The sequence below is a fragment of the Phoxinus phoxinus genome (genome assembly GCF_949152265.1).
Source record: "Phoxinus phoxinus genome assembly, chromosome: 8".
Lineage (NCBI taxonomy): Eukaryota > Metazoa > Chordata > Actinopteri > Cypriniformes > Leuciscidae > Phoxinus > Phoxinus phoxinus.
Genome location: NC_136883.1, coordinates 34,851,925 through 34,879,743, shown reverse-complemented (window position 1 = coordinate 34,879,743; position 27,819 = coordinate 34,851,925). Strand labels below are relative to the sequence as shown.

The following is a 27,819-nucleotide window of genomic DNA, read 5'->3' as shown; positions in this document are numbered from 1 at the left end:
GCAAAAAATGTGTCTGGTTATATATTAACTAGAACAGTTTTACTCAGTCATATGAGGCCTACGGTCTTCAGTTCATTAACCAAGACCGCCAGGCCTACTTTTTATTGTCTCTTTATTGATTTTTGTGGCAGATACTGTGTGTATTTGCTATCTGGCTTGCATTTAAACTGTGTCAAAGTTTAAACTAAGAAAGACACTGACCTACACTAGTTGCTCGCTCTCACTCACACACACATGCCTAGACGGCCAGTACACACAGCCTCTAAACACACCTGTACTACAGATCCCAATTCCCACCAAAACAGAGATGTTTTAAATATGCCGAAGAGCATCACAGTCAGCGCTGGAGCTTGCTTTTATTGGATAAAGCCTATATGAAAAGAGTAAATCAATCATAAATAATCAAATTTATTTCCCAAAACGATCCGTGAACAATATAAATATACATTTATAATCATGCATGGCACCCCTCGTTACATCACAGTGTTTAAAGTCACTATTTAACGGAAGTAGCATCAGATCTTTTCCTCTATTGTGATGCACATTCAAGTAAAACGGATTATTGAAGGTCATGGATTTATTCCATGCAGTCTACGTGCAATGTTTGTTGCAAACAGAAACACCAGAAGCCGAACAGCATATTGGACATACTTCACAATTAACAACGTGTATGACATGAATTCATTACCAATATTCACGCCTGCATAGAGCTGCTTTTGAGCGCGGAGGGCAGTGAGTGCTTGCAGAGACAGAGACGAGGAGTGAATGTATCAAGCACACTTTCCTAGAATGTCCTGTCTCTCAAGTAATGCTGGGAAATTCAATTAATTGGGCTGAATTGCTTCATTGGGCGTTTCAATAAAACAGAAAAATGATTTACAGACTTGCCAACATTACTTGAGAGTGAGGACACATAGGAAAATTATGGTTTTACTATAAATACAGGTCTCGCTTCTTAAACTTAGGGCCAGATTTATGGTACTAAACAGGGCAAATTAGCGTGAGAGTGCAATTCCATGAAAGCACCGATGGGAGTGAAAATCTCTGCGTGAGATCTACTGACGACACGCAAATGAAAGAACACAGACGCAGCCGGATCATTTCCATAATGAACAACGCAATTTACCAAGAGCAGCGCAAATTCACGTCTGGTTTAAGACATCCTTTTTTTGGGAGGTAAATAATGCCACAAATACCTGTAAATGTAAGCGCAAACCTTAGTAAATCACCTAGCGTGATTCATATAAATACTCCCACAAATGTTGAGTCTGAAATAACTGACAGTAGTTTTTCAACAGCAAAAGAGGGTTTGCACTGGAGAAAGCTGTTAGTAAATCTGCCCCTAAGGCCTCTAAAAATGCTATTGGTGTATAACGCTTAACACGTAAAGGGCCGTAAAATGACTCATGGTCACTAACCAGAGTGCAAACAATGCAAAGAGTCCATGGCCCCACTTTTACCACCATCCCGTCTGACTCATTCCAATCGGTGGGAAAGGAATGTATCCTATTACTTATTAAATGGAACTCCTAAAATTGTGGGTGACATTTGTGTGTCGCATGAATGCAGGGTGTTGTCGTAAAGGCAGGAGAGTGGCGTTGTGAAACTGTCAAGCCTCTTTTGTAAAAGTTTTTTGTAGCCTCAAAAGTTAAACTTCTGAATACTGAGGCTGTGTGAGAGAGGTAGCAAAAACAGTAAAAAGTGAAAGGTTTGTTTGAGCTGCGCCCTCTACTGTACAGGGGTTCATTTGCATTTCCTTCAGTCTGAGGATTATTCATTTCATTTTTGGTGAGAAAGGGCCTTTACATTTACGAAAATGTTTTTTTGTAATTAAAAGAAAACAAGCAAGCAAGCCCAGCACAGGCGAGAAAAAGTTACACAAAAGTAATGTAACACATTACTTTCCTTAAAAAGTAACTAAGTAATGCAATCAGTTACTTTTTTTTAAATATAAAGCAATATTGTAATGCATTACTTTAAAAAGTAACTTTCCCCAACACTGCTTTTAACAAACTAAAATACAAATATAACACATTTTAGTCACAGTTAGATACAGTAGGTACATAGTTTGTGATGTAATGTCATGTGCAAGTGCATTTAGGCTATACATTTAAGAGACTTCAAATTTAATATTTTTTATGTGGGTTCTCTAGTAATTGAACCCACGACCTTGTGCAATGCTCTACAAATTGAGCAACAGGAAAATTAGAACTACAGCCATTCATCTGTCATTTGTGACAAACGAGTCGCGCAACCCTGTACCCCGATGACCCCGGTGCTTATAACCCACCACTGACCCTGTGTGAGTTCAGACCCTGGGGCTTTTCCAGGACATACAAACATATAGCCACACATGTATTCATACACATCCCTTAGACTTTTCCCCTGTCCCCTGAATCAATATGAACTCTAGTGCATGGTCCAGACGTTCATTTTCTCATATCCACCCTCCCCTTCTCTAGCCAGGCGAGTGACTCCTGTCATTGTCGAGCTGTCTCTGTCTTGGGCGTGCGATAAAGGGGTCATTGTTGCTATGTTGCTGTGTTCTCAGACATTCTCGGACACATCTCCCTGATTCATTTTCTCTACAACTGCTTGTAAAACACTATTTGACAAGTCTTCCTTTACACCTTTACAAGCAATTCCCCTGCTAAGATGGTATGGACATCACATGGCCAATAACTGAACTGTAGTCAGAGTAGAAAAAGGGCCCAGCCTCACTGAGGTGAATATTTCAAAACATATAGGCCTAGGCCTAATCAGAAGTCCAAAACAACAACAAACCTAGTAGTCTGTATACATTTTAGGTGTGCATATGTATAAGACTGTTGTTAAGGGATGTGTTAAGGTCATAACAATACAGGACTGCACTTTTAAGTCCACGGTTGAGTATGTAAGTGTCCTGTCATTGAAGAGGCATGGTTAACTAGTCAAGTCACCTTTATTTATATAGGCCTAGCGCTTTTTACAATACAGATTGTATTAAAGCAGCTTCACTGTGATAGCATGAAAATAATACAACAAAGTTTGATTCTAGACGAAAATGACCAGCTACTGGCTGATGCTGATAATCTCAAAATTGTCAAATATAATCTTATTAACATGTCTGACTATATCCGTCTACCACAGCCTTTAACATAATATTGTAGTTGAGTGTAGGGATATTAATTGGCTTCATTAAGAGTGGAAAAATGTGTGCCACGACTATTTGATTGCACTACTAGAGAGTGGCTATTAGCCATTCCTGTGTTCCAGGAAAGAGTAAGACCTGCCTGAGGAGTGTGTCAAGGGAAGGTGATCAGGGGTTTAGCGTTACTCTCAGCTGAGTCACCCTTCCAATTGATCCCCATTTCTCTTTTGTTTTCCCAGAGTGTGGGCCATTCTGTACTAACGGTAACTTAAGGCCAGCGTGAGCTCAGTTAACGACATGAACTGACCAATGACTCCAGCCTATCAACTCACACACACAGAGTGACATCACTTTAAAGGAGGTCAGAAGTAATCAGATTATCCTAGTTATTCAGATGTACTGACAACCAGCGAACCAAGTATGTTCAAATTAGCCCTCCAGGAAACATGAGGGAGAGGCGGCTATTAGGCTACAGTAATTTTGGTATGCAAATGTAAAAGTCTTTGTCTTTTGTCCTGACTCCTCGTATCATTGTTTTAATATGATGTATTTACAAAGCCAGTTGAATTACACAACAATTATAAGGGGTACTAAATCAGAGATCAATTTTGTGACAAACACAAACACTAAGGAATGCAATTATTGGTGCACTAAAGAGGACACTATACCATACACACAATCCCGCTGTACTGTGTTGTTGAGCGGGGACTGTACTCTGGGGGGAGGGGGATGTCTAGGGTGCAATTGAGGGGAGCTGGGAAGAGGCTGGAGGGCTTGGAATCCGCCTCTGTTGCCACGGCAGCTGTGCCAATCTCCAAGTACGCCTACAGTTTGAAGAGGATACCTGAGCTCAGAGCCCCTGGATAATGAGAAGCAGTGAAACTCTAAACTCTGACAGCTAATGCTTTCACCCCTCCTGTGTCTACAGGGGCACAGCAAACAAGCATCCCATTGCTGAGAGAGGGAGCAGCACTGGGGATGACTGTTTTCATGGATTTGACAGGGATTAGCAGACTTTGCTAAATCTTCTCTTGAGGGCCTGTCAAGCTCGGCTACTGCAAAAACTGCAAAAGTCGAACACTGAGTATATCTAGTGTGCAGCGTTCATTTTCCAAAATGCATCCATACTCATCCATTCAGCTACTCTCTTCTTTCTGCCCACAACAACTCCAACTGCGCTTAGCTGCAAATAGCACAAAGGACCAAAAATAGCCCAGTATTTTCCAGAGCAGAGCAGCTCGTCTTAAGAAGATGCAATGCAACGACAAGAGGCTATATGAAAAAAGAAAAAAACAAATGTTTCCAAGTCCACACACAACATCTATTCCTATTGTTAACTCCACCAGTGCCAAACCCATGATTTTCGTGCAATTCCCATTGCAGATTTATTGTTGCGTATGAATATTTTTTATTGTGTATAAGTATACATTTTTGCAAAACTTGTACCTTTAGGGGTACAACTGCTTGTCTCTCAAAGGGACATCTTAGTACCTTTGTAAGGTTCATAGTAGTGCTAAGGTAATAATGTGGACCTTTTAGGGGTAGATAAGGTGCAAAGTTGGCCCCTTTAGGAGTACTGAACCAATGAAAAGGTACAATTTAGCACATTTACTTTAACAGTGAATAATAAAGAAACGTGACTCACTGTTACTGGATTTGAGGTCTCGATGAATGATTGGCACAAAAGTCTGGTTGTGCAAGTAGTCCATTCCAGTCGCAACCTGCACTGCCCAATTCACCAGTACCCGAGGAGGCACCTTTTTCCCAGCAAGTGCCCGGTTAAGTGCTCCACCACGGGCATATTCCATAACCAGGCAAAGATTTGGCTCTTGTAGGCAAACACCTCGGAGAGCGATGATGTTGCGGTGTCGGAGCATCCAGAAGAGTCTGGCCTCCTGCCTCACGTTCTCTGCCGTGGCACTGATGTCCTCATCTGGGTCCTGACGAGCCGCTTTAACAGCCACTTCCTCATCTTGCCACACACCCCTATACACCTTTCCAAATCCGCCGGCGCCGATAACTTCCTCCAAGCACAGCTCTGAGAAATCAATATCCAGTGGCGACTCCCCACCGACCAGACCTCCCGGAGGCAACGCTGGATAGCTGGCGTCCCGTCGGGTCACATAATTACTAGGGAATATGCCCACCTTGTCTTGGATCTTTCCAGTCCACCAGCCCTCATCTCCAGACACTTTTGAGTCCTTAGAGAGCACCTCCAATAGGTCGCCACGCCGTAAGGTCAGCTCCTCGTCCGCTGTGGCCTCATAATCAAAGACAGCTGTCCAGTAAGTGGTAATGCCTTCATGATGATGGGGAAGATGGGAATCTGGGGATCCCACTGAGGAAAGACGAGTAGAGGAGTTCTGGCTGCCGCCGCTGTTGTGTGTCAGGCAGGGTGTTGAATTTGTATTTGCTGGGAGGACAGGGGGAACTGGGGGTCCACAGGAACCTCCAATGTTGGTGCAAGGTAGTGGGGCAGCACTGCCACCACCTCCAGCTCCTACTCCACTCAGTCTTGTATATGGGTCCATCACTGAGTGCACAGGTCAGCGATGAGGTCTCAAAAGCTGGAGGAGGCCCTCTGTCAACTTGCGCACAATATCCATGCAGAGCCCATCTACTGAGTGTAGGCCTGGTTGATGAGGGAAGAAATCAATGAGTAAAGCTTCTGCTGGGCTGCCCCTTCACTGTCCTCACCGGTTGCTTGGATTGTCCACAGCACACTTTGCGTGCATGTAAACATTTATAGAGACATTGTAGTCAGTCAATGTATGCTTACAGCTCTAATATGAATAGGACAAGGATTCTGAATAAGAGTTTTGCATTACAATACAAGTTGTTTCTAGAGAAACATGAGATACAAAGTCCATGAGATTAGATGAGAATGTCCAGTCCATCAAGACGTAAGAATGTTTAATTTTTGGTTGCTTGAGCAGCATTGGGCTTTTCCATTAGAAGAATCATTGAAGGCCTTGCTTGATTTCTCCTTGTAACAGCAGAATCCTTAACTAAAAGAATATTAGCTACTACAGGATAAAACAGGAACTAGATTGGTCCTCTGATCATTTGACCTACATCACATAGGCTATCAGGATATAGTAGGGGTTAAATCTCTGGAATGTTGTCATAACCTCTAATCTATGTAAAACCGATCCATGTAAAACTCTCATATTTGTAAATGTCCATCGATGTTGCTCTTTGCAATGGACGTTAATGAATATAGCTTTAAACACATGCATGCGCAAACTTAAGGCATCTTCAGACACTCAGCTCTGATAGGCTCACAGAGGGATGCGCCAGCTCGCGATCTCAAGACATCCACAATTATTTGCACATTATTCACTTCACGTTTCTCTTGTTTTGTGTAAATCCGGTACATTGCGAACTCTATAAGAGAGTTCAAGTCTCTAAATTGCCGTCAAGGAAAGCGCGCGTCCATTTTAAGATGAGAATCACAACAGAGAGATGGCAACGGTTGTCATTAGATTTAGTCGATATATTCTACCCATTTAGCATATTTGTAAAGGCGTATTAATATTTAATCAATAAACGTTAGCATACTGTAGCTACTACACGTCTACTGTTTGCAATTTAATTCAAGTCATAAACAAAAGCGACTTGCAGTTATTTCTATGAAGCGCAAGTTCTTATTTTAAGTCCATGATTGTCATTTTAACAGTAGACATTTCATTGTCATCGAGCAGTTGATCCATAAAGCTGGAGTCAGTTGTGTATATTTATAGAAATGTATGATAAGCTTAAACGGAACTTCGGCTTGATATTGGATTATTATATAGCGATATTGAGATAATTCTATGAAGAATGAGAGTGATGCGAATGGCTTGCATAAAGGTTACTTTTATCCAGGTCGTTGCGATTAGGCGACGAAATTCTCAATAATGTGTCTATGTTGCCCAAATAAAAGCCAGCACAAAACGCGTCCACCATCTTTATAATATTAATAATAATGATGATAATAATAATAGCCACCTAGTTCCTTTCTATATTCTGCAACGATATTTCTTGTAATCCAGAGATCAGTGAGAAAGTAGGCTATCCTGTGTCCTTCCAGCCCAACAACCGGTTTTCTGAATTCAGATGTGTTTATGGTTGCTTGGATCGTTCACTGTACATCACAACATCCACACAGCTCGTCGCATGGGCGTATCATAATGCTGAAATATTCCCATATGTTGTAGGCTACACATCATCGAAATCCACCGAAGGATGCTCTTGTAATGTTTCTCCCGGCTGGGTCAGATAGTCGTCCTGTCGTCCATCTCAATCGAATCGTTTCTACCACCGTTTCCTTTATCTGTGAGAAAGACGATCTATTCCATGGACCGAGCTGTCAGCTCCTGAGGCTGACTTTGTATCCAAATACACCGGCTGGACTGGGGGTGGAGGACAGCAGGGCATTCTGGGAAATTGAGTTTATATGCAAGTGGATGTGACCTAGGAGGACCAGCTATAATATAATATAATATAATATAATATAATATAATATAATATAATATAATTAATTTACAATTAAATAGTAAATTCAACAATTTTATGACATTAATGTACATTTTTATAGATAATAAAAAGTGTGTGTGTGCGTGTGCGTGTGCGTGTGTGTGTGTGTGTGTGTGTGTGTGTGTGTGTGTGTGTGTGTGTGTGTGTGTGTGTGTGTGTGTGTGTGTGTGTGTGTGTGTGTGTGTGTGTGTGTGTGTGTGTGTGACAAAATGTCCCCACAAAGATGGCAATACATTTTTGTCCTTGTGGGGACATTTTTGGTTCATAAACATAAATCATACTAAGTTTTTTTTGTTGTTGTTGAAAATGTAAAAATACTAATTTTCTGGGATGGGTATAGGTTTAGAGTTAGTGTAGGGCGATAGAATATATAGTTTGTACAGTATAAAAATCATTATGTCTATGGAAAGTCCCCTTAAAACATACAAAAAAAATAACAGACATTGCTTAGATTAAGCCAGGATTAGGCCTTATCAATTAGGGCATTTATAGGTTTTATTATTATTATTATTATTATTTTTTTTTTTTTATAAATGTGCCTTAGAACAATCATTACTGGTGTGCATATTGAGTTTAGTCTGGGACTAGCTTAAGCCTTGTCAGTGAAAACGGGGGTTAGCCTGAAACATAAAATAATATTAATAATTTTTCATTAGGCATATCACTTTATAATCTTTATAGTCATATATTCAGTTGAAAATGCAGTTCAGTTGAATGGCTGACCTGCACAACATGTACTTAAAGAGAACAGTTTTGCTCTATGCCATACTGCCCCCTGGTGAGATTCTGGATCACATTAATGGCAGTTTTTCTTTCTGGCTTCTTGTAGTCGTGCCATAAGGTCCTGCTGTTCTCTACACTTTCAGTTTGCCATACTAGTTGATGTTGGTTGCGTGGTCAGAATAGAGAACAGAAGATGTGGTGCAGAAGGTCTGTGCTAACTATCACTTACCAGCTCTCTCCCGATCACGCTTTGGTCGACAACACTATCTATAGAGCAAAAAGGTGTAAGGATTAAAAGCAGAAGATGAATAGGACAAATGTCATAATTTCAGAGGATTGAACACTTATACATGATTCTCAATAGCCTGCATGAAGCCAGACAGTGATTTTAATAAAGCAAAAGCTTAATATACTAGATATCAACCATTGCATCAATGTAATTTATACATTGCCACTTTTATTTGCATTTGAACATATGTGATCAATTCTATTAAGAACCTCATCAGCCTGCATGAAGACAATATTTTGATTTTTGTAATAAATCTAAAGACATTTAAAACCTGTTTAGAAGAGTGATGGTATTCCACGTGTTTTTATGGACATGCAAATTCTCTGAGCCGCTTTAAATGTCTTTGCTTATGGGAATTTAAACATCAGTTTAATGCATTTTAAGGCTGCCTGGTACATTTAAACATGACTCTCCATTTGAAATGATTTTCAATCATTCACTATTTTGTGTCAGACTCCACAAATGCAGTGTCTCTTAAAGCAAAGCATTTGTTGTACCAGAATGGGGAACCGTTATTAAACATAAAATTAACCTATAGCACAAAAAAAAGCTGGCTATAAAGCTGGCTGCACTTACAACAATAACAAGTAGTTTAGCAACATTTCTAGCCATTTATCTTGGTTTAAAAAGATTCTGCAAGAGAGTGAACATTGATAATATTGAAGATATGGCGTTGAGTGACCACAAGGGTGTGCTATACACTACACAAAAAATGTACCTCATCTGCTTGCTAAGTTTAACGTGTACTGTAGATAGACGTGGTATCTAAATTTGTGTCATACTATGGAGCCCTCCAAAAAAGGATTGTCTTTACAACCGAAAATCTGCTTCTGTTGCACGTATCATATCACATGTGCGCTGTTTGCAAGAATGCTTTGAAAAACCCGAAAAGATATGACACTGCAGTGCAGTCTGACGTCAGGATGCAGTCATTCATCATCATTGTGCTGCTGTAGGCTATAGTAACACAATCAAAGTGTCATTTCACATCCACATTACGTTGCCTTTATATGTTGGTTTCCCCATTCAGTCACTTAACTGTTTTAATGCAGGTGGTTTACTATGTGACAGATAGGCTAATGAACATGATGATATGGAAAGGAAAATGTACATTTTAAAATAAATAAATAAATATAATAAGGGAAATATATTTATAATGCAAAGAGGAGGAGCTTAAACCCCAATTTCACTAATTTCCAGACAGTCTTTTTATTTATTTATTATTATTAATAAATAAATAAATAATATAAGAAAGCCAGAAAGAATGTGTCGTGGTCATGAATGTGATATGTTTGTAATGTGACAGTGCATTCGTGTTGTGTTTATTGTTTGTACTGTTGTGAATTAAACTATATGCTATATTACAGATCGCTGTTCACGTTACATTGCGGAATTCGCTCTCTTTCATATATTACTACAGACAGACACTTGTGAATGCAGCCCCGCGCATGCGCAGTGTCATATGTGTGTGCGCGAGTAGCAGCCGGGCGTCGTGGTTTCGGTTGGCTGGGAGGAAGAGGAATAACGAATGTGGGAGCCAAGAAGAATTCCTCGTTGGCGAACGGCGCTGGAGCGACAATATCCACAGGATTTCTGAAACGTTTTACGGACTACACATGTCTCCTTAGGGAAATTTAGGGAAGTTTTCCCCTCACGCGTTCCCGGATTGGACAAGGTAAGAGACGTTTACCGGGGATAATTAGTTTTAACGATCAGGTTTAAATCAACAATGCGAAGTGGCGAGTAAAACTCGGGAGCCGTTGGACAGCTTTCAGATTTTTGTCATGTTTCTTTATTATGTACACGAGGATATAGTGGGCAGTGGTGTTTTTTTATGAAGCAAGCTCTGGTCATTATGCAGGATTTGGGATCACTGTACTGTATTTTCATTAAGTGAAAAAACGTTAGCGAATATAAACGCTTTAGTCCTTCCTGATCAGTCAGCGCGCATGCGTCAGCACTATGTAGTTTTCACTCACCTGGACTAAGGCCATGCAACAATAGTGAGACTACACTTTTCACACAATGGTGCCCTTGTTCTTACAGAAAGTTAATGTGTCTTGAAGCTTCTTAAAATGAATGTTGGTTGTTGGTGAGGGCAGATTGTTGCTTACTCGTAAAGTTTCAGCACATGCTTGAAGAACCCAACTGAAAAGGCCAGTACATCTCAGTGTACAAATGTTGCTTTGCAGATTGTTGAATGAATAAATAAGCGGTTTGGTGTGAGTTTTAAGTTTGGTATTTAGCACTTGTAATATATTTGTGTATTATTTGGCTGGATGTATTTTGGTTATGGCAGAAAAAAACATTTGAAATGTATTTTCATAATCCTAATAACAACAGGTGGTTTATGTGTCACTATTGGATTAAAGGAGTAGTTCAGCTAGAATTGATTTTCTATCATCATTTACTCCCTCATTCTAGTTACAAAACTGTATGAATGACAAAAAGTTTTCACCATGATGTTTTGGAAACTGTAGACAAAATCTAACAAAAAAAACACGTGTGATTTATGTTTTGTATCATATTTATATCATTTTTTTGTATCATATTTGATATGATAAAGCGAGAATATGGAGCTCACACTGAGGAAAAACACTTAGCCTACATTTTATTCAAAATATACAATTTGGTGCAGCAAAATAGTACATGAAAGAGATTTTTATAGTAGTATAAGTAGGCTATATCGCTCAATATCCTCAAACAATGTGTCTTAGTAAGAGAGAATATTTAAATGTTAAGGTTTATGATCAAAGCTTTGTTGTGTTCATTGTGGAGGGCATGGTATGGCATGGAGGAATGCAATACAGTGATGATTGAGAGAAGTAGGCCTAAATGTTCCTCAAAAACCTGTTGTATCATATTTGATACTTTTTAACATGATTTTTTTGTTTAACTTGATGTATAGGTAATCATGTAAACCTAAATTTCTTCAGTACAGTAAGTAAATATTACTACCATGATAAAAGTTAGGCTATTATTACGTTTACTTTATAAAAATCAATAACGATTTCACAGCAAAAAGACATGTGGAGGTGGACATTTTTAAAACTATACTAAAAAGCCTTTTACTTGAAAACAACAACAACGTATGGACTATCAATAAGAGGGCAGAAAGCTATTAGTAGATTGAGTACAATGGGATTTTCAAATATGAAACAACATGTATGCTTTATAGCAGGGATGGGCAAAGTTGGTCCTGGAGTGCCGCTATCCTGCAGAGTTTAGCTCCAACCTTAACCAAACACACCTGAACAAGCTAATCAATGTCTTCAGGATTACTAAGGCGCAGGTGACAGGCTACAGGCAGGTGAGTTTTTTTTATCAGGGTTGGAGGAGCTAAACTTTTTAGGACAGCGGCACTCCAGAACCGACGTTGCCTATCCCTGTTTTATAGGCTAAATTGTATGCAAAAAAGTCAGTCAGCCTCAGACGTCACACTCACAGGCTGTTGGCTGAACGTCCGAAGCATATGGCACACGAAATGGGACAAACTTTGGGAGTTTCGAAGTCGTCATCTGATTGGTTGAAATCTGTAGGATTTCCAGACAACGTATGTGTCAGTGTCATGTTCTTTAGCGGTCCACTTGGAAACAAAGCCGTCATGATGCCAAACCCCCTTATGGAAAAAAGAAAGCCTGTGACAATGAGCGCTAATATCTGGATTAACTAATCGCTAGATTTTTAAAAGAATGTGAAGTTCACATCACCATTTCTGCAGTAAACTTGTACAATGTTCAATTAAGTGCACGCCGTTTGGGTTTTTTATGGGGACATCGTCTTTCCATTTTTCCGCCCCTAAACATGATGCCGTGATTGGTTGCTAGTCCTACTTGCTTGGTCCTTCCTTGGCCAATGAATGCTGTGTTGGAGTCCAAACCTTCTGCTGTCAGTCTCAAGATCTGGCTACGTGCATTCTGCTTTAAGTAGGTATTAACTTAACTTATGTTGAGGGTAAAATAATGGCACAATTAACATTTTTGGTTGAACTATCCCTTTAAGTGTGACCTGATCCAGCAAAATGAGTCACAGTGACCCAAATTTCAAAATTGAGATTTTGGTATTAATGGAAAGAGGAGACCATAAGCTTACAAATGATATCAAAGTCATACCTTGAATGGTTGTAAAGATACACATTTGAATTATGGTCGTCTGCCCTTTTTTTCCAATTGAGAAGCTGAGAAAATCGCTTTTAAAGTTTTTTGCCTGTTTTTTGTTGATATTTTAAAAAATCCATTGCATTTAAAGGGATAAACTATTTATTTTACAGCTTAATTTGACCAAAGACATTAATATATAACACAACATTTCTCAAATTATTAATATTTAATCTTTCTGAGGAGATCTGCTAGCTTGTTTACATAGAGCACTGCGTCTGACAGGAGGATGGCTGGACCAATCACGTGCTGGTCAGTCGCAACGGGGCTTCCCATTGACAAATAATCAGCGTTTGTGTACATTTCTAAGCTTTTTGATTGGTTCTATACAACGTGTAACGCCATTTTTGGAGAGCAGAGATGGTGACGTTTCAGGGGATACCCGGGACATGCTCAGAGGTGTCGAGAGGAGTTGAGAAAAACAATGTTAATTTCCAGTGAATTTAGTAAAACTTTGTAACCTTTAATAGTCATTTAAATACCTTTACTCAATTATCTGGACTACGAAACTTTGGGAGATTATTTTTGAATGTCTGTTCTTTGAATTTAGCAAAAAAAATCTATTATTTCATTGTTTTTTCACATAATTGGCCCATATCTTAAAATGGAACGACTTCCGACTCATTTCGCCAGAGCGGGTCATGTTTCAGGGGAAGTCAGATGGCTTCACCAGTGCACACACCATACCACCACGTTAAACAGTATGAAATTAGAGAACCAGACTGTCGTGCCTGGAATTTTGAGGTTTTATTTTAGTCCTTCCTCTCTGAGGCTAATTCAATCACATGAATATCTGATAACAAGTCATATTGGCCAAATTCAGTTCTCATGGTATGCGAGGCAAAGAACAGTGAAGGGCTTCTTTATGGACAAACGTGGACATCAGTCACTGCTGCCGTTCACACAAAAATAGACTCCAGCTTGGAGACGATTCTTCTTTCAGGTAATAACTTAAGACAAAATGTATTTTTGTGAGGAGCTGAATGCCGTTGTAAATCTTAAGTAAGTGCATCCAGGTGTTAGGCTAAACTCCAGTTTTCAGTACCGTGCCCTGCTGTAAAGTATAGCAATATATCTGTGTGCGGACGGAGGAATAGCTGAAGATCTTTTTCCATCAACTAACCTTAAACTCACATACACTGCCTTTTGCAGTCTGCTGGTTAAAGTTATTGATAGGTTGATGGTTTTGAATAGACAAACTCAGCTGAGAGTGAGTATAGGCTTGGATTGTCTGAAGGATTTGCATATTGTCATTTGAGTCCTTGTAGGGTTTTTTTAAGGTGGTGGCGGCATTGTCTTCTGCAAACATGGCTGATTGGTTGCAAGGGTTCTCTTTGTTTAGGCTACTCTTACATTTGTGTGTCATTGTTCTCAGGTTGAGAGAAAAATGAACAACCCATGGGCTAAGAAACATGTATTTTTATTTAAGCTCTAAAGCCCAAAGTATACTAAGTTTTTTTAAACCCGTGGTCTAGTGTATGCGCACAGTCGAACACGTAGCCTTTTAAAATTTACTCCATTTGATAACACAAGTGGTCGACACATGCGCTCTAGGAAATGTCATCGGCATCGTCGTCCGGTGTCTGTGCTATTTTTCTCCAGAAGTTATGACAGATAGATTAGAAATGTCTGTATTTTTTAAGTTGTGGCCATCTCATAACCTCCTCACACAAGCACTTGTCAATGTGGGCATCTGTTGTTGTTGCAGTCTTCAGTATTTTGTTGTTGTTTAAAGATTGAAGAATTTAGCCTCTTGGCTAAATTAAAAGAATGTATATTTTTTACATTTTTAATGTGTATCTTTTTGTCTTGTTGAATTCATGTTTATAAAAAAGACACTGCGGAGTGCGACGTCATATCACAACCGTTGCATTGTCTGTAGAAATTGTGTGTGCTCAAAGTGTGACTGCACCTTCACGCGTAACAATCGAAGTATCCTTAAGCCTTAAAGGCAGAGTTTAGAATTCAGAATTTTGACACAATCAAAATTCTGTCATTAATTACTCACTCTTTAAGGATACAATATTATGATTTTTTTTAAATGAGCAACAGTCAGGTCAAATAGTTCAAACCATAAGTAAACTAATTTCATGTAGGCCAAGACTCAAGAGTAAGTTTAAAATATCTTTATCATCATCACAGTGATCATAGTACACAGTACACACCTTAATAAACAACAGTGTGTAGTTATACTTAATAACTGCATATTAATGCCATTTAGTATTCTCTCTGGGTTATATTCTCAGGTAGGTCATTAGCGTGACATCACTATCTGCTTTTATGACGTCCATTAAGAAATATCCCTAAAGCTGCTGAAGTTTCTTATTCTCTCTCTCTGTTATTCTCTCTCTTATTCTCTCTCTCTCTTATTCTCTCTCTCTCTTATTCTCTCTCTCTCTTATTCTCTCTCTCTCTTATTTTCTCTCTCTTATTCTCTCTCTCTCTCTCTTATTCTCTCTCTCTCTTATTCTCTCTCTCTCTTATTCTCTCTCTCTCTTATTCTCTCTCTCTCTTATTCTCTCTCTCTTATTCTCTCTCTCTCTTATTCTCTCTCTCTCTCTCTCTCTCTCTCTCTCTCTCTCTCTCTCTCTCTCTCTCTCTCTCTCTCTCTCTCTCTCTCTCTCTCTCTCTCTCTCTCTCTCTCTCTCTCTCTCTCTCTCTCTCTCTCTCTCTCTCTCTCTTTTCTGCTTCTGCCTGTTTGGCCAGAGTAAATATAGCATGTTTGGTTTTTTGCTGGAGGATAAACACAGATGTCGAATCAGACTGTTTGCCACTGCAGACTCACCCCAACGGTTTCTCTTAGAGATATAGGAAATGACAGAAAAAGGTACGATCATAAAACACTCGGAAAATGCTTAATGTAGCCATTAGGTCTGATTGTATCCTTATTTGACCAGTCCAATTAGCCAAGTAACAGTTATGGAGTACTTTAAAGTGTATAATTACTGTAATAGAATGCGAGGTAGTTAAATATTGCATTAGTAATCGCACATTAACTAGAGAGCTATTTGCATCGTCAGGAGTAAACTGGTCTTTCCGCTTGGCTTGCCTACTTATTGAACACGAAAACTAACAGCATTGTAATGTGATACCGTACAGGTAAGAATAGGTTTTATTTGTGTGATTACACAGCTACTCAACCGAATGGCAACACATGGTTTTGTCAACTTGGTGTCATGACTTGTCGACATATCTTTTCTTGAGAACATGTCAATGGAGAGAATGACTTCCACAAAGTGTCAGCTGAAGTCAGCAGGCTGTTTAACACCTGTCCTACTCCTGCCTCTCTCCACCTGCTCCGCTCCAGAACCAGAGAGACCTGATGGACGAGAGAGAGTTTGAGCGCAGAACAAAACATGTCTTTGATATATATGGCTTCTCACTCGCATGCATAACAGAAGAACAGATAGCCCTACCTGAAACATAGGGCTGCACAATATATCGAATTTATCGAAATATCGCAAATGTATAGGCCTATATCGCAATATGCATATCGTAACAGCTTGCAATAAATGGGGTCATGAACAAAAGACAACATTTTTCTTAGCTTTAATGAGTATCAGGATATATTTAATTCATACAGTGAAAACTAAGCAATGTTTTATTTTTATATTTTATGATTCAGTATCTTTTATTAAATAAACCTAATGGATAACCTGAAACCCTGTGGTTTACACTAATGTTAAAATAACACTTCTTATGTTACAGTAAAACGCTGATGTTCACTTTCTTGTCATAAAAAGATGTAGGTTATATCATTTTAAATATATTTGAAAGATAATTTAAGTTTATTTTACACACTTTAAGCATTATCGTATCGCATATCGAATATCGCATTATTTAAGGAGTTATCGCATATCGCATTTTTCTTCAATATCGCTCAGCCCTACGCTCTCATGCATATGTGAAATTTAGGATACATATTGAGATGTATACACATAGGAATTTTGTCAGGGCTTTTGCATTAAAAGCATGATATTTTCCATATCTTTATAACAATTAGGGATGTACTGATAGAAAAACTGTGTCTAATAATCAATATGATGATGACCTAGCCTATATTATAAATGTACACTATTATTCAAAAGTTTGGGGTTGGTATAAGTCTCTTATGCTCACCAATGCTGCATTTATTTAATCAAAAATACATGAAAAGAGTTATTGCCAAATATTATTACAGTTTCAATTGTTTTCAAAATGTAATGTATTCCTGTGAAATGTCAGCATTGTTATTTCCTTCAGAAATCATTGTAATATTCTGATATCCTGCTCAAGAAACATTTCTGATTATTATTAGTGTATAAAACAGCTGTGCTGTTAATATTTCTGTGGAGATTGATACTTAGTTTCAGGGTTCTTTGATGAATTAAACATTCAAAAGAACAGCATTTATTTGAAAGAAATCTTTTGTGACATTATAAATGTCTTTACTGTCACTTTTGATCAATTTGTCACATCCTTGCTCAAAAGTACTAAAAAAAACCTTGTAATGTAATTTTTATTTTATGACTTATTTATTTATTATTTGCCATGATCAAATATTTGTCAGCCAATATTGGATATTTATTAAATCTAGCATAATTTAGGGATAGTGATAGATTATTGTTTCCCTTTAAGAGCATACTTTTCGAGCATACTTAAATTTCTTTTTAACAAAGTAGCATAGATCTACATCGTGAAAATAATTGTTGTCTTATCAGTTATCAGCCATAATTTTAATATCGGTGCATTTCCAAATACCGTAGAAAAGAAAAAGCTTTTACTTCTTGAGCTAGATAAATATATATTATCTCCCCACATAGGCTAGTCACAGAGAACCCCTGCAATAAAAATAATTGTGAAGTGCTTTAACCATTAAAGAAAAGCTTTTAAATGTCTCCTGATTTCTTAAACATCTAGCCTGGAACATTAGTTGATGTGGGAGTACTTGGAAGATATGAGAGGGAAATTGACTTGACCAAAAAGTGTCTCAAAAGGGAAAAGGCTTTGTTTTATAGAGGATCTCCATTTAAATTAATGACACCAGATGTTTCAGACCCACACAGTTGTATAAGTAGGCCATTCATTGTCCCAGGAGATCTCCTTGTTCACAACTTTCTGTTCTTAAGGAATTTCCTATTGATCTGGCCGAGCAATTTATTCTGCTCTCTCTGGAGAGACGGGGAGGAAGAGAGACATGGAGAGGAAACTGTCGGATCCTCGAGAGCATGTCAGCGGATACGCGGGAGGAAGTGTTGATGAATGGAAGCCGACTGTCTCGAATGTCTCCGGTACCGTTCCAACACTAATGGCAGTTTCTAGTCTTAAACCAGATAGACTTTCTGTACTCTAGTTACGTCACCTACAAGTGAACTGTGATGTGGACTTGATGGACTCAATGAAGTGGGTAGTATTGCTGCATCTTCCTCCATCTGTCTCTTATTGAGGGAAGTGTGGTAGTGTCGTGCGTCACGCTGGTTCTTTATGTTGCACTGTTGGAGAGGAGGGTAACTCAGACAGGAAATGAGTGCAGGGAGATGACAGGCCCATGAATCACCCCCACTTTTGAGGAGATGGGTCACATCAAACACACACAGTCCGTTAAAATACCTCATGTTGCTTAAGCGGTCATCTGAGGAAACGCATTCGCTTCCATGTCCTCTGACTCACTCATATATGCCAAGAATTCGGTCCACTTTAAGAATTTAGTCACGTCATTTTTCGAAGATTTCGAAGAAAATACTATTTCAAAATTTTACTTTGCTTGCCAGTTATTATGTAATTATTTTTGATCTTTACTAGCAATTTCTGAGTGAAAATTTATTAATTCCTACACCAAATTTATTTGTAAATGCCACATTAAAATATTTTGTCGGCCGCCAAAATGAATCATTAGTTTCCCCACCAAACATTTATTAGATATTAGTAATGTGACGATATCTGCCGTTCTGGAGTACTGGTACCTGCTTATAGCCGGCTTTTTAAAAAATGCTCCTGTGAGTGTTTGTGTAAGCGTTCAGTGAAAACTAAAAGCATATTTACAATTTGCAGCGTTGAGCTTTTGTAGCCAATCACAGACATATCTGTTGAGCGTGTGAATACAGTAGCCAATTAAATGTTTGTTCATGCTGCAAACTACACATGGCAAAGTTTCTGTATTGACAATGACAACCCGTATTTAAATGCGCAGTTGAATCTGACAGTGATAATAACCATAGCAATGACTGGAACAAAACAATCTGATACTGTATGTCAAATTATCTGTGTAATTGCAAAAATAAGAGACCTGCCACTTTTTCAATGTAATGTGTTAGTGTGTCCCTTTACATTTAAATGGATATAGGCACTTTATTTTATGCTCTGTCCTGACAGTGATTATATGTTAAATAGTGAAAGTGAATATTACAAACTGTTTCTTTGACATTTATTGTCAGTACTAGCCTAGGCTCACAGTTCACATGGGGAACTTTGTACTGTGTCTGTGTGTGTGTTTGTGTTCGTCCGCAGACCCAGGAAAAACCCTGAACCACTGAAAGGCATTTTTTTGCCGTATGGTTTGTTGTGCGTACTGTACCCTACAAGTGTCCAGAGTTTAGTTTCAAAATAGTGAGATGATTTTGAGCTTCTTTAAAGGCTTGTGTTCTGAATGTTTCTTTCTCAGAAAGCTCTCACTTGCCTCCTTTGAGAGCCCTGATGTGGTCAGAGCTTGAGGGCCGCACTTTTTCCGCTCTGTGTAGTCTGCACACGCCCACACACATATGCCTACACTCGTTTAAGTAGCCTACACACATTCCTGCATTTACTCCATCTTCGGTCTGCTATGCCTTCCATTTTTTGACCACTTTATAGTGGTATTGTATGGTATTATAGCTGTATCAGTGATGTTTTATTGGGTTACTGCTCGCTAATCGGTTAAATCGTTGTAAGATATTCTAATGATCTCTTCATTAGTCCATCCTGTATCATTATCCTCTGATTTAGTGTTTGGGCTTGCATCCAAAGAACTGATGACGACTGTGTCAAGGTTCAGTGTTGAAGGATTTTTTTCTTTTGCCAACTTTTCCACTGGCTATATTACAAATATGATAAATGTCTATCTGTAGCTTTTTTTATCTCAGAATTTTTCAATATTACATTTATTTTACGCCTTATAATATTGAATGTATGACTTAATATATACACTACCATTGCATTTGATAAGAAGGACAGTAATATTAAAATGTTATTATAATTGTAACAAAAATTGTAACAAAAATGTAATTTATTCCTGTGATTCAAAGCTGAATTTTCAGCATTACTCCAGTATTTAGTGTCACATGATCCTTCAGTCGTCATTCTTATATGCTGATTTTTGATGACATTTCTCCTTACTATCAATGCTGGCATCAGTTGCTTAATGTCTTTGATGATTAGAAAGTTAAAAACAACAGCATTTATTTGAAATAGATTTATTTTGTAACATTAGAATTGTCTTTACTGTCATTTTCGATCAATTTAATGCATCTTTGCAGAATAAAAGTATTAATAAAATAAAAAAATCTTACTGACCATACTGTTAGTATTTTACTGTCAATCTTACTGATATATGAATGCAAAGATAAGTTTAAAACCAATTCCTCTATATAACATTTCATGCAAACACTTTAGCCTTTAGTCTGACTGAAATCATAACAGTTCAAAGTCAGACTCACAGACATGGACATAGATAATATGATTGTCGTAATATGATAATATGATGACGTTGTGCACTTGGTGTGTTTAATCCTTCAAATCTTCAATTACACTTTGGCTCATGTACAGGTGAAACTCGAAAAATTTGAATATCGTGCAAAAGTTCATTTATTTCAGAAATTCAACTTTAAAGTTGAAACTAATATATTATATATAGACTCATTGCATACAAAGTGAGATATTTCAAGCATTTATTTGTTATAATTGTGATGATTATGGCTTACAGCTTATGAAAACTTCTAATTTTGAATTTGGGGTTTTCATAAGCTGTAAGCCATAATCATCACAATTATAACAAATTAAGGCTTGAAATATCTCACTTTGCATGTAATGAGTCTATAAAATATATTAGTTTTCCATCTTTAAGTTGATTTACTGAAATAAATGAACTTTTGCATGATATATTCTAATTTTTCGAGTTTCACCTGTACTTTGACAGACGGATAACCGTAGCTTAACTATGCAAACCCTGCTGTAGTTCAGTAATAACTGCATGTAAACGCACTTGTGTTGTAACCCACGGTGGAGAGATTTACCTGTTTATAAGTACTTTGAATTCAAAGAATTTCTGCCCACATTGACCATATAAACTGAATTATGGTCTGTGGGTGAGCATTTCTCAAATTTGACAAGGATAACTCGTACTGAGCTAAGAACAAAGCTGGTTCCAGGACCACTTCAAAGATGTGATGTTGGCGTACTGAACGGTGCCTTGCCTCGTGCAACCCTTATAAATGACTGCTCATGAGCGAGGCGTTTCTGCAGTGCAGAGCTGCCCTCCTTCTGTCAAAACTCTGGTTGTGGCTCAGACAAAGCTGCAGATTGTCTCCAAAGTACAGGAGTGCCAGGCTCGGGGTTAATACTGACGCCTGTGCCAAAAGCACCAATGGCCTGGGTTTCTTGCCGCAGTTACAGACTGGAATTTCTTTAAGAGGAAGTCGTGAATATGCGTTCACGTGTGCCGGTGCTATTGTAACTCCCCACAGCCGAAGTCCAACAACTGTAGAGTCATTGTTTTAATCTTAATTGAGTTCAGCATGGAGTCAATCCCAGAATGCCATTTAGTTAGTTTTCATCGCATGCCTTTATCCATTACAAAATCAGATTTGGTAAAAGGGCAAAAGTCAGTTGCGTGCAGACTGTGTCACAGATCATCTATAAGAAGACCCACAATGAATGCCTGCAGATTTACACAGTTTGATTGCCTGAATTTCAAGTTCTGCACTCAGTTAATTACTTTTGCTTTCGATTATCCACATGAGGATACCAGGAAGGGATGGAAGGTGATTATTTGTAAAGCATTGTTTACATGGAGCCAACTGTTCCCACAGTCTGTACACATTAACCCACCTGTTAGGCCGCTATTATAATTTAAAGCATCATTGTACAGATGTTTTGTACAATATTTGTTTTTACTAGTTGAAATAATTTTCAGTTGTAACTGTACCTTTAGGATATATAACACCAGCCAGGCTGGGTGTGACTTGCGAGTTAAACCTGTCCTGGTCCTGTGTAATGTTTAATATACACTTAAGTCTTCAACATTTGTATGACACTGTTGAGTTTCACCCCTAGTGGCAATCATTGTCCATCAAACATATTTTATTGGATTTTATAAAATTTTATTCTGTTGCTACACTTGAAATGTTCTTTAATTCAAGTTTAATCAAATTCAAATTAGTTTCACACTGTTTTGTTTAGAATACACGTCCGGTCATATCGAACTAGCCTCAAAAGTAAAAATATTTGAATGCACCTGAAGCTTAAACAATCAGAAATACCAAACAATTGTCCTACACAAATGTTTGGAACAGCTCTTGTACTTTCCATTGGAAAAATGAATGAAATGAAAGGCAGCTTTAGTCTGTGTGGAGAAGGATTTTGTTACAGCGAGATTTATAAAAAAAGCAATCTATAGACAAAATGTCCTGTTGGTCGCTGCTGGTTTAGCCCAGGACACGCCAAGCCGATGTCAAAGCACTAGCGGTGACGAAAGCTGACTGTTGTTGTCGCCTCTCTTCGGCTGCGTCTCGGACAAAAAGCTGCGCTTGAACACACCAAAAAGACTAAAGGTGACGGTCAACATGTGCGTTCTGCTCCTGCGTGGAAGTAAATATCTGACTATATCATCAGGTGTCAATAGTCTACTTTTGTCATTCAAAAAGGGAAACCGAACTAGGACTGCAGAAATACAAACCGTAAACAAAGCAACGCTTGCTTACCATTTTGAATATCAATCACGCTGATCTCTTTCTTCATTCCAGTCAGCTCATGTTATTATGAAAATATTTGTGCATTCGAATGCTCAGGTAAGATGCTGTACATTATAACACCCTTCTATCAGTACCGTCTTAACTTCTTTGCTCGCTTTCATCACTTTCACATTTATTCTCGTGCAACACGGACTCATTTGCTAAGTTGAACAGCCAATCAGAGTTCTCTCTCTCACCGATGCCAATTCAATGTGGAATCTGCCCAAAAGAAACAGAAAGCGTCCCACTAGAGCCAAAAAACTAAGCCTACCGACGGCTAACCATCAGCTTACTGTGTCCCGGCCTTTAGAAAAAAAAAAGTCTAGATGCTATATTGTACTGCATACAGTTGCAAAAATTATGTGACTCTAATGCATCTCCAAATATTTAGGTCATTGTGAGCAGGTTTTAAATGCTGGTGGCTGTGTGTGTGTGCATGTGTGTGTTTTTTACACTCTTATTTGTTTATCCCACCATGAGTTTGTGTCTCATGCTGTACAGTGCGGTGTCTGTAGAGTTTAAAGCTACTCATCTTTGGTAACACACACACACACACACACACACACACACACACACACACACACACACACACACACACACACACACTGAAAATGAAGAGTAATGACAGTAGGGTGTTGACTGTTGTGTTCCTGGACCTCAGGAGAGTTGCACTACACACCACTGGAGAGAGAGAGGGAGGGAAATGGCCTGTTTTCTCTGAAGAACAGTGGATCTCTTATCATCGTGGGAGAGGGAGAGATTGCCTGATTAAGGATGAGAGATGGCCGGACCCACAGAGGATGAAAGAGAGAAAAGGGAGTAAAACATGTGGATGAAAGGGTTAGGTGCACCTCTATGTGGTTTTTTGTGCATGCTGATTCTGGTTCATGTAGAAATGTCATACCACTCATACGACCATTACCTCAGCTAGTCTATTTCTCATTCAGTGTATCTCTTTCCCTTCCTGTTGATGTTATCAGTCTGACACAGTTACACGTTTTGGTCACACTAACATAAAGAAATTCCCCCGGGAGGCGAGATTGTCTCGTAGCCATTCAAAGGACTTCGGTCTGTGTGAGAGATTGATAGGGGTTTTCTAAAACACAACAGCCTCTTTCTCATGAACGAGGTCGGGGTTGTAAATTATCCCGCGTGAGAGAGCGAGGCTTTGACCACAGACATCGGCCGTGTTTCATTCTCCAACGGTCGACGACGAGGATGAGCCTTCGTCACTTCTCCTCCCCTGTCCACACGCTTTGAACGATGACGGGAATGTAAAGTGGGCTGAGCTATGCGTGGTGGAGCCGAATGAATTCCTGCACAGATCAGCAGTGTAAACATACACACACGGTCACGCTCATGCAGGGGTGCGCCTTTCAACCCGTTCCCACGTTTCAATCCTGCAGGAATGTTCCTAGCCCTATGGGGAGTATTTAGACGTCTTTCTGCGCTCCGTTTTTATGCCTTTATTCCTCCTCAATCCATTCGCACCATCTGTTGTATCTTTACAGTATAAAGTGTGGAATCAAAGCACTTAACTGTCACTCATTGACGAGATCTATTGGACGTGATGCTACACTCGCTCAGATGTGATCTTTCCACACACACACACACACACACACACACACACACACACACACACACACTGTGAAAACGTATATTCGAGCAACAGTATAATGGCGGTAAGGCCTGTGTTATCACTGAAACTCCTGGCAAGAAACTTTATGATCTCATCGTCTTCAATTCAAGAGACACTATTAGCACAGCGGTGTGTATTACCTAATGGCAGCTATTGTCAAAACACCCTTGTTCCCTGTCAAGCATTGAGGCTGTTATCAGTTTCAGATTGCAGACTGGACTTGAGATGCTAAACTATTTTGCACATGACTTTGGCATAAGAACAAGTTTCAGTTGCATTTTACAATATGTATGACCTGGTGGCCAGACATTTGACATTGCATGCACCAGTGTTAAAGTATTATTTATATACTATTATTTACATATATTTTAACATCTCCTAATTTAGCTTTAATTTATTTTTTAGTTTAGTACTTCACCTTAAACTTATTTCAGGTAGTTGTCACAGCAAAATGATCTGCAGGATTGACAGTAGTGACAAGAAACACCTGAACCAGTGTAGTTTGATGACATTTATTTTGAATGTGAGAAACTAATTAAATTTAAGAGTTATGAAGGAGAAGATTTCCGGAGAAAAAGGTTTATATTTTGTCTTGTTCCTCACACAAATCGTATGCTGATTTATAGTGCTTCTTTTTGCTGCTTGACAGCCCAAGTTCCTATTTATTTTTTATTGTATTGGAAAAGAGCAAATTTTGCACACCTGTTTTCTTTTGTGTTCTCTGAGAGAAAGTCCTGCTGCTTTGTGAACTATCAATTTACTGACACACCTTCCTCTGGGTGTTTTTTTGTTGAAGAAATAAATACATTTATTTAGCAAGGACACATTTAATTGATCAAAAGTAACATCTTTTTTACTTCTGTATTATATTTAACTTTTTTTTACTTCTGTATTGTTTAAAAAACGCTGTTTTTTTGATGAATAAATGCTATTCATCAACGAATCCTGAAAAGAATCGTGTGTGTGTATGTGTGTGTGTGTGTGTGTGTCCCAGGTGGCTTCTAAAGTCACAAAGCTCTATTCTAGAGGGTAAATGGGAAGACAGTAACTCAAAACGAACAGGCTTTGAGAAACACAAACTGCCTCTCTGACTGAGTTTCCTCCATATGTTTTCAATACTCTACAGCACACACTGATGGCCGTGTTTAGTCTTCAAATGTTCGGTGTCAAGGCACTTCGGTTGTCATAAAACACTTTGCCTGGGTGCATCTTTCTACCTAAGAATATTACTCATCAGCTTCACCTAAATTTCTTTTTTTTTAGTGCTGCTTATTTCAAGCCTTTGCATACTCTACCATTCAAACATTTGGGGCCGGTAAGATTTTTCTTCCCCATCAATTGAATGCATACTTGCAGAATAAAATTATTTTTATAAAAAAAAACTTACTTAACCCAGACTTTTGAACAGTAGTGTACTTGTATATAAATATTTTTAATGGTTCTACTAGTAGGTACTTGAAAGAATAGTAGTTAAACCACAGTAGTACCATGATACTTTTTGTTAGCTCTTCCTTTTCTCCTCCTCCAAAACAAACTCTCTGGCTGTTTTTGTGTGTGTTTCCTCCCCTTTTTTCTCTCTCACACAGATACGCAGCCACACCTTGTTCCTTTATATCTCTCAGTCAGTACTGCTTTTGTTGAGAAGGCTGAACGTGCCAGAGTCCATTCACGTCTTCTACTAAACACCTGTTACGTCACGCTGGGTCCGGGGGAAAGGAGCGACTCCAGGGTGTTTTCTTTCAGCCATTGCTGGTCGAACAGCCTCACTATTCACAGTCAGTTTGGTGCAGGGTGCTTCAGACACAATCAGTCCTCAGTTTACCCCGCGGTCGCTCTACCTGCCCCGCTCAGACTGTTTTTAACATGTTGCCTTGCAGCTGACAGTATAACCCTGTCCTCATGTTACTGCTGTGCGGCGTGAGAAAGGGATGTTATGAGAAGTGTGTGTGTGCTCTAGACCTCAGCCAGAAGCAGTTCAACTGTTTATGAAGCATTAGCTGAAGTATTTGTTTTATTAGTTTGACACACATACTAATGTGCAGTGTTGATTGTGTCCACTCAAAGTCTCAAATACTCTCAGTATTTGATATCTGCGCCTCAGAGTCGTCTGGCTTAGTGGCTTCACACTGTGTACTAACTTGGTGTGACACGACAAAGTGTCAAGTATCACATCTCCTCCTTGTTAATGTGAGTTTTTGTACTGATCAGTCCTGTTGGGATAGACCAGGATGTGCTTGAGGGTGAACTTGACCTTCAGTCTTCATGTCCTGGTCAGTAAGCTTTCAGGTCTAGCTCTTTTTCTGGTGAGGAAGGTAGCTCACTTTTCATGAGCTAATTAATTCATATATATGTATGTGTATGTGTTTGTGTGTGTCGCTATTAATCCCTTCTAACAGAAGTCGTTGTTTGTTAATATATATATATATATATATATATATATATACACACACACACACGCATACACACCCCCTCATATATTTATATGAATATGTACAGTGTATATATAAACGTGTGTATATATACACAAGCACAAACACATACATATTTTATGTATATATATATATATATACACACATATATTACAGAAACAAAAACTTTTGTTAGATGCGATTAATCGATTTGACAGAAATATATATATATTAGTCAGTATATGTATATTCCAGCAATTTATATATATATTTTACAGCACTTATTAATCTTTAAAGATAATGTTAGTTAATAAAATGTTCATGTTAGTTTCATAGTGCATTAACTAATATTAGATAATAGAACTTTAGATTTTAACAATGCAAACAAAACAATTAGTAAATGTAAAGAAATTTACATGAACTAATAATGAAAAAAAACGTCTAAAGCATATATTATTATTAGTTCATGTTAACTAATGAAGTTAGCTAATGTTAACTAATAGCCAATGTTAACAAATGAAACCTTATTGTAAAGTGTTCATAATAATAACTGAATAATACACTACTGTTTGAGTATTGTCTATTGAAATAAATTTACAATAATATTCTAGGCTTTGTTCAATGTCTGACTGAACTCCATTGAGTTGAAAAGGAAATAAAGTGCATAAATGTGTGATATACAGTAGATGATGTCATGAGTTCAGCACTTCACTGTGTCATCATGAGCATGTCACAATACATAATGCAACATTTCCAGTTTTCCAGCATCTCGTTCCGCAATAACAGCTCCTCGAGTCTCTTTGGCATCGTGCTGACACTTAAACACTTATGGCAACTGATTTCTATAAATATTTACAGTCTGAACAGTTTTGATCATGTGAAAGATAACAGTGTGTGTTATCACGGTACCATAATTTCAGTAGTCCATACCTATACCAGTAAAATCACAGATCTGTGTGTGAATGGTTGCAATGTTCAATGCTTGTAAAAACG

At 38.4% G+C, this 27,819-nt stretch overlaps 2 protein-coding genes across 3 annotated transcripts in view; one reads left to right on the top strand and one right to left on the bottom strand.

The window, feature by feature from the left end:
• map3k10 (mitogen-activated protein kinase kinase kinase 10) overlaps positions 1-7,523 on the bottom strand; it is a 38,277-nt gene extending 30,754 nt beyond the window's left edge. Inside the window, exon 1 of the mRNA XM_079621591.1 lies at positions 4,776-7,523. Coding sequence (XP_079477717.1) covers positions 4,776-5,661 — 886 coding nt within the window. The 5' untranslated portion in view covers positions 5,662-7,523. The remainder of the gene's footprint in view (positions 1-4,775) is intronic.
• Positions 7,524-10,117: 2,594 nt separating this feature from the next.
• sipa1l3 (signal-induced proliferation-associated 1 like 3) overlaps positions 10,118-27,819 on the top strand; it is a 77,726-nt gene continuing 60,024 nt past the window's right edge. Inside the window, exon 1 of one of the 2 annotated variants that reach the window (XM_079621589.1) lies at positions 10,118-10,335. The gene's annotated coding sequence lies outside the window, so the exon portion shown is untranslated. The remainder of the gene's footprint in view (positions 10,336-27,819) is intronic. The other variant, XM_079621590.1, reaches the window with a different exon arrangement.